General features: G+C 40.0%; 1 protein-coding gene and 2 pseudogenes across 1 annotated transcript; 1 reads left to right on the top strand and 2 right to left on the bottom strand.

Moving 5' to 3' along the window:
* Nucleotides 1-1,581: 1,581 nt before the first annotated feature.
* Nucleotides 1,582-2,483, bottom strand: LOC137235144 (protein phosphatase methylesterase 1 pseudogene; annotated as a pseudogene).
* Nucleotides 2,484-2,775: 292 nt separating this feature from the next.
* Nucleotides 2,776-3,722, top strand: LOC137234190 (akirin-like; annotated as a pseudogene).
* Nucleotides 3,723-4,462: 740 nt separating this feature from the next.
* On the bottom strand, nt 4,463-6,132 carry LOC137235143 (vacuolar protein sorting-associated protein VTA1 homolog). The gene is made up of 2 exons (XM_067758303.1): nt 6,002-6,132; nt 4,463-5,132 (listed from the first exon to the last, which is right to left on the bottom strand). The coding sequence occupies exons 1-2, from the start codon at nt 6,130-6,132 to the stop codon at nt 4,463-4,465; spliced, it is 801 nt and encodes a 266-aa protein (XP_067614404.1).
* Nucleotides 6,133-11,252: the final 5,120 nt, after the last annotated feature.

The raw sequence follows: 11,252 nt of genomic DNA, 5'->3' as shown, positions 1-11,252 counted from the left end.
CATGGCATTTCATACCATCAGCTGCTCCTCATATGGGCGGGCTGTGGGAAGCGGGAGTCAAGAGTTTCAAAACTCATTTCAAAAAGATCGCATCGGATCATAAATTTACTCTCGAGGAGTTTAGCACCCTCCTGTGTAGGATTGAATCCTGTCTCAACTCTCGGCCCGTAAGCCCGTCTTCAAATGACATATACAGACAGCATATCCCAGCTCTCGCTCTCCCCGAGCGAGGCCAACAAACCGCTTAACCCAGCTCTCGTTACCCCGAACGCGGCCAACAACCCGCTTAACTCAGCTCTCGTTCACCCCGAACGAGGCCAACAAACCGCTTAACCCCACTCTCGTTCACCTCGAACGAGGCCAACAGAACCCTACCACAGATCTACTATCTGCCACAGAATATAAACGCCCTCGGCCACCAGAATTTAGTAGTAGAAATACAAAGCGTTCAGTTAACAAATACCTGACAAGTCCTGAACTGCATGATTGCTTAGAACCGTTCTTTGATTTCTGATGAATTTATTAACTATGCCATGATCTATTAGTGTGGATGAACATAAGTAATCTCACGAAAAGTACGGACACCTATGCACATCCGAAACCTAAACTAATTTAACATACACCGCTCCACGTCAAAACTCGACTATTAAATCGATTCGCGTAAAAATGTCATTAGTAAACAATGGATGTGCCATAACGAAATGCACTCATTGAGCACATTCGGACCTCGTGAGGTGGTATCAGACGAACGTGTTCCGAATATTCTACATTAACGATTTATCTGCAACACCACGATGAATACCTAAACGGGAAAGAGCTTTCCGAAATATCAGAATAAAAAGGCACATACTCCCTGTGTAACAGGACCGCAGAAACGCTTAACTCTTCTGTCAAGGTCGAGGCCGGAATATAACGACTTAAGCCAATAAGCCATATTCCTTTATTTTCCGCTGCTGACTAGAGTATCACCCCATATCGGCTGCTAGTTCGAAATCATCCTATATCGAAAAAAAAGATTCCCTTTCAGGGTTTTTTCACAGAACCACTCTATATCAGAATTACGTTGAAGAACGCCTTATCTCAGAATGATTTTCAATAGCTCCCCTCTGATGTCAAAATGCATTTAACTTTTGTTCAGATAGGGAGTTTTTGAATTCTACAAACAAATCCTAAAGGAATAACCAAGGCAACATAACTCTTTCCCAATCCGCGAGATATGTAGCAAAGAATTAAGTATTTCCCCCGAGACCTTTGTTCAGATAGGGCACAATAATCAATAGAGGCGGCTTCATAATTGAATATTTTGCTTAAGCATCACGACCGTGGCATAACGATCCACTTTCCTTATTGAATATTCAATATTGTCACTATTTATTACTTAAAAAATAAAAAGCATAGAATATCATAATGCGGTTACAGTTGTTTCTGTAATGGAAAACTTGGGAAATGATCACATAATATTTATGGTTATTAAACTGAATTGTATAATTTACTTAAATTTGATCAAATATTAATATCAATAAAATATTGTTTTTTAAATATCCGCACAGCTTTTGAAATATTAGAACCCGTAGCTTATTTTGAATGTTTCCCAACGGATTTAAGTTTAAAAACTTAGCTTATTAAGACTCTGGAGTCAACCCACTTTTCGGCTCTGCTTTATCTCGCTGATTGACACTTTGAACGACTTAACAAGCTGGCAAATGGAAGGGAAATTCACCAGCTGCTTCAGCAAAACGATTACATATAAGATGACCACTAATTACTTCGGCTACCTCGTGGGGACGGTCCTCGTGAACAGCATGTCCACATCGTGCTAGAACTTGCATTTGAAAGCGGCCTTGCATCTGGCCAACAGTTAATGCTTTATCCAGACCGTCAATGCTGGCTAATAACAATTGTTTGGGAACACGCAAATTTAAGAACTTTTCACTTAATCCAGTAAACCAGCATACCCAATACTTTTCTGATTTCGACAAGTCAATACGCCAAGTATACCTTTTTTGTGATTCATCATTTAGCAAAGATGGTTGTGTGAAATCGGACGAGTCCGAACTGCTGTCATTCTCGCTTCCACTAGCAGTAGTCGTTGAAGTTGTTGGGGCTCCTCCATTATCATTTCCCATTTCTTCATCTTCGGAAACACTGAAGGGATGTGTAAGGCTACTAGGTGAAGTGCCATAATCGGCTTCGTCTTCTGGCAGAGGTAGCTCATTAGTGGCTAGCAGCTTCGTTGTGCAATTAATAAGTTGTCCCGGCATTGAGACCTTTGCGCTATCTACATTGCGTATTTGGCCACTTCGTATGCACCATTCAATAGCATTTGGTATACTTTTAAAATGGGTGGGTCGTGAACGTAGAAAGCTTTGCATACTGGCTAAAGCTTCCATTGCAGTGCCTTCGACCACATCAATGACAGTAATGCCAATTATACTTGAGATGATTGTCTTGTGTGCAAAATGAACAGCTATAGCACCGCCCATGGAGTGACCAACGAGGTGGATAGGCGGAATATCATCCGGGTAAAGTTTAAGCACAAGACCGCCTATATCTTCTGCGAGGGTGTCTGAAGAAAGGTCATCTTCATTTTCTGTTTTGGTGTCGCCATGTCCACGCAAATCTATTGCAAGACAGTGGCAAGGAATAATTCGAGTTGTTTCCACGCAAAAGTGTGACCATGTCAAACCAAAATATCCACCCCCCTGAAGAAGCAGCAGAATTATGGCAGACATCGTCACTAACTTTCATTGTATTACGCTTTGTTCCAACATTTTTCTGGGAATTTTTTACTAAAATCGTTTTTGATCACAGCAAGGCCAGAGCAAATAAAAAAAATATTACCCGTGCAATAAAGTGGCCTTTGAACGGTGTGTTCGCCCCAAGAAGAATATCGAGTTTTTATTAAGAATAAATTCGTGCAAATAGTGCTTTGTGGGAGAGTAACCGAAGAAAGAAAATAAGCTAATATCAGACGTCTATTGGTAAGGAAAAGCTGAATTCAGTTAAACTAAATCAGCGTAATAAAGTAATAATAAAACAACTGGGCACAACGTCCTCTTCAGACTAATAGTACAAAATGGCTTGTGCTACATTGAAGCGTACACTAGATTGGGAAGCGCTTAATCAACGCCCCACAAAACGCAGACGTTGTAATCCAATCGGAGAGCCTTCTGGGGCATCGCCACCTCGTACTTCTTCAGTTGCCAATTCCTTATACGACAATACGCAGAGCCCTAGTGGCAGCCGAAAATATAAGGAACCTCAACCCAATCCATTTACAGAAGCGAATTTATCAAAAATATCTCCAGATAAAATGACTCAGAATCGAGTGGTTCCGAAATGGGTGCTGATAGCCCCCGTCGTCCAGACACCACACCAAGCTTGGTACGTAATCCGGAAAAGGCACTTTTTACATTCAAGCAAGTGCAATTAATATGCGAACGTATGCTTAAGGAGCGCGAAGATGAGACACGTGAAAAGTATAATGATGTTTTGACTACAAAACTCGCCAAACAGTACGATGCTTTCGTAAAATTCACTTACGATCAAATACAGAGGCGCTATGAAGCTACACCTAGCTATCTTTCATAATCGGACCTCAGGCGTACTTCGTTGCCAGTCGCTAAGATTTCGTCACATATATACACATTACGATACGTATATATGTATTTAATTTAATTTAATTTTTGTTGAGAAATAACAAATTTGTATTCTCATTTCAATTGATCACAGTCGAAGAAGGAATAAAAAACACCGGAATATACATTATAATTATGAAGACTTCTCTGAATATAAAATGAATTCAAATCTAGAATATTGTCCGGTGTATGTGAGTTCTTTCTTAAATCATAAATCAAAAACACTGCACTACTATTTTTGTACTATTATTACACAAAAGACTTTGTAAATACACAAATATCGTAAAAGCTTGGTAAGGTCCACCTGAAGAACATGTTATATTTTTAACTCAGAGTTAGTAGATTATCATGAGGGGTTAAGCTCATATATTTTCGACAAATTTCAAAATTAACAGAGAAATAAACGTAACTCTTCGTTCTGCAAGTGGACCTAAGTTAATGTTAGGCAACAAAAATCTTTCAATTTTTTGGAGACTATTAACTCGAATAAAGCACAGAGTGTACAGAATTGGACAAGGTTTTTGTGATTGTTTTGTGCGGTATATACGAAAAGTACGTTTTTTATCCAGAATTACATCTTCTTTTTCAGCAAAGAAATCACTTCAAATTGTCGGTTTGAAATCTCGGATGCGAGACTTTTTGAAGAAGTCACTTCTGCCAATACGTCCGCCAGGAATAATTGAGATTGGTTGGACTAAAAGCTACCAACACAGTAGAAAATGTAGTCTATTGTTGGCGATTTGGCGACTCGATTTTGAATATTGAAAAGAACGCCTTCTGAGGCGCCACTTCAGGTTTTTTTTGATGAAAGTATTTATAATTTCTTATTGTGAGAATATTAGAAAAAAAGACAAATATAACTTACAATTTTTTGATGAATTCTTAATTGCACCTTTTGTATATTTCGGCTCTTTCATTATTTGTTCAGGTGTGAGTTGCAAATCGGCAACGGTTGTTGGTGGTACATAGATGTGGCTCGGTTGGGCTTGGGGTACATAGGGTTCGAAACCCCCCGGTTTCTCCTCATCCACTGGTGGGCCAGGCAATTTCCTCGGATTATGGAGTACTTCATCGGCTGTTGGTGGAGGAATATGTGATGGCGATGGATCTGGAATTGGTGTTGGGCCAGACTCTTCATCGTCTGCTGCGCCTGAGTCTTGCAGACGGGCGTTCATTTCAGTACCGCCTAAAGCTCCAGCCACATTACCACCACCGTCCATACCAAACTCATCTTCGGCTTCTGGTAACGGACCTGGCATTGGTGTTTCACCATTTTTAAGGCAATTATTGATGTAAGCAGCCGTCCATTTAGCATAATTTTGATGGTTTATAGATTCTTCAGAGAGTTCACCAAATGTTTGCTGTACATGGTGTAGTACTCCGCTAGAGTAATATGCTTTTACGACATTTTTGCCAAACTTTGATGCCCGATCTTGTTTATCTGCGTACAAAAAGAGATTCAAGGCATATGGAATCTGCGAATACTCATCCGAGCTGAAACGAAAAGAAATAAAAGAACAAAATTACAATCAACTTAACAAGTTATGCAAAGAATACTTGCCTACACCACGCTTTCTTCTTAATGAAAATTCATTCTGAAAATGTGTGTATCAACATTTCCATGAATGATATTTTTCCTAATGAAAAACACACGGTTGCCACCCTATGACATTTCCCTTTCTTTCTTACGCCGTAAACACGTTGCGCGCGATCCCATGGGATCACAGTTCGGATCCGTGGGATCCCACAAACTCGAGTGAGTACCCGAACAAAAAAAAAACTTACGAAAACCATTTTATTTATTATATATATATATTTTTTTTTTTTGACAAATGTTTTTAGTTTGAAAATTTGGTGTACAAAAACGCAATCAGAATCAACCTTCTTGTAAAAGGTGAACCACTCGAGACCGAAATAATTTTCGCGGTTTATTTGCCTTGTTTTCCCTGTTAAAAAGGTTAGGGCAAAATTAAAATGTAAAACATAAACAAAAACATGTCACACTCAATAGTGGTCTCGCCTTCATGATAGAAATTGTCTTTGCGTATTGAAGTTCCGATAAAGTTTCGTCAGTCCTTTCAGCTTGAAATCCAAGTAGTGTCATATATGCTTTCGATACTACAAACAAGGGAAAAATTAAACTTTTTAGAAAATTTTATGTCGCGTCAGGACTCAGACGCGAACTGTCCCTAAATAATTGCATAACATGACCATTATGTCTCATTACGCTGCCAAATTGGCAGCACCGCACAGCTGTCTCACTCCAATGAGTGGAAGAGTTATCAGCTTACAGCTCTACAAACTGCCACACTCGATAGTGTAGGCTATCCCCGCCAGGGTTGTGTTGAAATCAACAAACACACCACAATTTGTGATTCTCACACAACATGGCCCGAAAAAGCACAAAGAGTGTTCCCAGACATCTGTCGCACATTTTAGCTGCACGACGTCGCTTAAAGCGCCAAATACGCGACACGAACATTTCCGCGAACATTACGCAATATTGTTCGCAGCTTTGGCCATACACCATACGAACTTTTGGCCGAACATTAGTTCTCTTTCAGACAGCGATGAATACGGACAACAATTGTGCTGCAGCAATATTGCTCGCTGTGGCAGATTAAAGTCGCATAATCATTATTCTTTTTAATTCTATTACAATAATCTTTGCTTTTTACTTGCCACAATGATGGCAAAGATTTATACATTTCAATAAATTCACTCAGAAATTTTTTATTGTCCATTTTACTTTTCCGCGCACGTCTGTTCCGTTCAGAAATTACTACGATTATGAGCTATTTCGCCATACACGCACGAACAGTTCGCGCAAATGTCCGCCAAAAATCAAAATATTTTAATTTTTGGCGAACATTTGCGCGAACTGGCAAACACCACCATACACGACAGAAAAGATCGCAGAAACATGACATAATGGGAATGTTCGCGGAAATGTTCGTGTCGTGTATTTGGCGCTTAAGGGACAATCTCATTCACCAGCCATCACCCTGCAAAAACGCTCTCGTCATTCCACGTCAGTTGACTAGTCATTTTACGGTCATAGGTTATATTCATAGTCACATGTGCATGGGCGTGGGTAAGTTTTGTGACCAAATTTTTGTAGGACAAATAACATGAAGCCGCGAAAATACAAGGGGTAACCCGTGATACCATATTTTACACAAAAATAGCGTATATTACCGCGTATGGCCTGCATTAGGCAAACACCGAAGAATATAGTTTGTCTCTAGTCTATATTCCATAATTTGTTACCTTTATTATTTTCACCGTTTTTTTTTTTTGATTGTTTTCAATATTAAAATTTTCACTCTGTTGAAAATACTCAACATAATAGAATATACGTTTAGGCGTACTATCCAAATAAAGTTTTATGAAGTCTAATAGTGGTTTCAACCACCACAAGCATATCATAATCACTGCAGAATAACCTAATAAGATTATGCATTCCACATGAATCCCTTATCCCGAGTACGCCAACCAATATGTCAGCCAGAATCGATCCCTGGTCTCCGGCCATTAGCCACCCAACCAACCTATGCAGCGATATGTCTAAACGCTACCACTTCCAGACATGCCTGGATTTGCATTCAAACGCTCCAAAACCGAGGCACGCCCCAATGCGCTCACCATCGCTTGCCGTCTGTGCACCAAACCGCATGGAATGCGATTGTGCCCAATTTACCGAGGTATGTCGACTGAGGAGCGACTACGTGCAATACTCATTCACCGCTATTGTCCCAACTGCCTATCCCTGTTCCACCGCCTAGAAATATGCCCCAGCCAAGACCGATGCCGACGTTGCAGTGAACCACATCACACGACGCTACATATGGACGAGGATCAGTCGTCGCCACCTCAAAGCAAGCACGACGACGACAATGCGAGCTCGGATGGGGTCCTCTCCATCCATGTCACGGAGCAAACGAAATCATGGGCCCAGCAAGTCGAGGAAGAAGAGGAAGAAGAGAGGCTGGCCAATGCAGCAGAGGTAGCCCAATCGGGCAGCTTAGAAACGCCGCGATTCCGGCCACCATTACGTCATGGGAGACCCGAGAACCCCTCGCCTATGCACGGCGCTTTCGCGCGCTTACAAATAGGGGATGGCGCGGAGACACGTCCTTTCCGCCCATCGCACCGCCCTACTGGTAAACAGCGTGACGACGCGGAACCGCGCCCGTCCCGCTCGTCACGACAGTTCACTGGGAGGGCGGCCCCCAAAAAGATGCGCAACAACCATCGAGCTCTCGTGAGGCAACAACAAACCCCCACTGGCTCCAGAAGTGGTCGACTCCGGGACAATTTAGCGGCACCGACTATAACTCGAGCATTGATCCCTGCGCGCCGACGTCCGTGATAGATGCGCATCTGGCCAACGACCTCCAACTCGAACGGCTTAATACGGCCAGAACTACGAAGTGCACACTAGTGTTGCGCGGGAAATATGGGGTAACGAATCGCATCACGGCTCAGGCAACGGTGGTAGCACGGCATACGCGTCTCAACCCAACCGCGACGATTGACTCCTCGGTCGCCGCACCATTCCACTTTATGAGACTCGCTGACCCGATGTTATATCGATCTGCGCCGGTTCTCTTAACACTCGGGGCCGACGTATACGCCACCATTATGGTTAGTGGCACAGCCCCAGCAACAGTCAATGGGCTCCTCACGCAGCCGCCGATCTTCGGACTGGTCGTTTCAGGAGCGTTCCAGCCATAACGGTCTGACAGCATTCTTACGCGTCTACAGCTACATCCAGCCTTTATCTAATACATAACCATTACACCTAGAGAGAGAAAAAATTACATCCAATTAACCAGGTGCATTAAAAACCAAGCAACCCCACGTACATGACCACTAACGTTTTTCTCTTTCATCCACAGTTCAGCGAGGCTGCATTACTGCGAGCACGGATGTCCGCCGGAGATCTTACTTACTATGCAACCATACCTACATATCATAGTTTTAATTTATTTAGTTTATCCTGCCTCGGGAAGGTTGCTGGCGTTCTCACCAGTTTTTTTTTGCTCTTTCGAGTTGCTCGCCGCAAGGGGCCGGCATGTTTAGGCCACCAGCCTAAATATTCGCTACCACCCTAATGCACATTTTTTGGCAATATTATTATTTACCGGTAACGGCCCACCCCTGCCGAGCGCTAACTTCAAAGGAGAAAAACTCGACGAAAGTTAGCTATCGGCAGGTGGTGCGGAACTTTTTTCGTTTTAAATCTTTTTTTCTATTTTGGAACGTTCAAGAGCCAGCAGCTAGCCCCAGGTGAGTTTCCTAATTTTTTCGAGTGTATATCTTAAACTTTAAATTGTGTTCTAAATTGTGAACTTCCAAGGGAATTTATTTTGTATAATTTAACTCCTTGCCATTGTCACGTAATTTTTAATTTTAATTTTCTCTTTGCAATTAATTAATTAACTTTCCTGACGAAGAGGAAGTTTGTGAGTGCTTCACTTGTATAAACAATTATTGTAAAATATTTATCTTTTATAAATAAATTGTAACGACTCGGTACTAATTCTTCCTTTTTATTTTCTTCTATTTGCGTGCGATCGCGCCCCACGACCCGGGTGCCACATTCCCCCCGCAACATTTGGTCCTTCGAGCCGGATATGAACCAGCGACCTATGGCTTGGTGGCCATGTGTAATAATAGTACAAAAATAGTAGTGCAGTGTTTTTGATTTATGATTTAAGAAAGAAGACTTCTCTGAATATAAAATGAATTCAAATCTAGAATATTATCCGGTGTATGTGAGTTCTTTCTTAAATCATAAATCAAAAACACTGCACTACTATTTTTGTACTATTATTACACAAAAGACTTTGTAAATACACAAATATTGTAAAAGCTTGGTAAGGTCCACCTGAAGAACATGTTATATTTTTAACTCAGAGTTAGTAGATTATCATGAGGGGTTAAGCTCATATATTTTCGACAAATTTCAAAATTAACAGAGAAATAAACGTAACTCTTCGTTCTGCAAGTGGACCTAAGTTAATGTTAGGCAACAAAGATCTTTCAATTTTTTGGAGACTATTAACTCGAATAAAGCACAGAGTGTACAGAAACCAACCTCTTCTGGGCGCCTCATAAACTTTATATCTTCACAGCCTTTCAAATACAAATTAAATACGGTGAAGAACTTTATAGACAAATTATTATCTATCAGCCATCAAAGTCTTCATGACGCAAATATTAGGAAAATTAAATTACGCTTGAAAATAATAATTATCCGCACCATATCATATCAAATTTAATATATCAGACGTGACTTGACAAAAACATCAAACACAAACACTACACTAGCATACAGGTCAAACTGCACTTTGGCAACGTACTTTACAAAAAGAAAAACAGCAATAGATCTCCAACAACGTAGCAATGTATTTTACGAAATTCAATGTAAAGGGAATGAAGAAGATAGCTGCAATAAGGTGTACATTGAGACCACAAAGCGGGCGCGCGGCACGCGGGTAGCTGAGCACGAATCCGATATACGTAAACAAAAAACAAAGCACAGCTTTGGCACAGCATGCAATAGAAAATAAACACACAGCTTATTTTGAAAACATAAAAATAATAGACACCGAAAGGAGATAAAAAGCGCGATACACCTTAGAAAGCCTAAGAATTTTGCAAAAAAGAGGAAACACAATAAACAAAAAAGAAGATACACACAATATCGCCGCCGCGTACCTATTATGTTTGTAATTTAGTTTTTAGTATGACAAGTTTACCGCATGTAGGTGGTATCGATTTTTGCACTCTATTAACTTTCCACAATATTTTTAATATTAAAATGTTTTTAAATGTATAAATGTTTTAGTGAAAATTATGTTTTTCGTTTAACTCCATTTTTTTAAGTAAGAAAATACTTCTTTTACGAACAATATTTAATTGCAATATTTTAAATTTTAATTCTATATGTATCTGATTGTGTTCTTTGTTGTTTTTTGGTTTATTAAATAAATACAGTTTCACGCTCCTGAAGATGCCAAGGAAAATTGGCGATCGTCGAGCTGAAAGGTGGAATAATCTTTGTTTTATTTGCAACCAACACTATAGATCTGCGTAGCTTTAAATACACATACATATTATTCAAACAGATCGGGAGAAAATTATATATATTAAAAAAATAAAGCCGATAAGCAGGGTCCGAAACCGATCACCATAGAAGAGTATCGGCGAAGGAACAACTTGCAAAAAACAGATGAAATACCAAAAGTACCGGCCCCGAAAATCCAAAGAAGAAAGCGGGTAGGTAGACAATTTAAGAAAAGAAAAGAAATAGCTGAAACTTACATAATTCTAAATGTTATAACAAATACAGCAGATAGGATTAAATTAAAAGAAAAAAATCCAATTTCCAATTTATTCAATTTGATAGAAAATGGTTAGGAGATTCACTAAAATGCCTTGGTGGACTAAAATACCTCAAGGCATAATGATAGCAATAGCTGGCTATGAATTTGGTAAGGAAAATATTTAAATAAATTGAATAAATGGCAAGAAATTTACGACAAATTATCAGAAAAAAAAAAATTAAAGCGGAAAAAGCATACAAATGTAGAAATAAAAACACCA

Source organism: Eurosta solidaginis, chromosome X (genome assembly GCF_040869045.1).
Source record: "Eurosta solidaginis isolate ZX-2024a chromosome X, ASM4086904v1, whole genome shotgun sequence".
NCBI lineage: Eukaryota > Metazoa > Arthropoda > Insecta > Diptera > Tephritidae > Eurosta > Eurosta solidaginis.
This window is presented reverse-complemented; position numbering and strand designations above follow the sequence as displayed.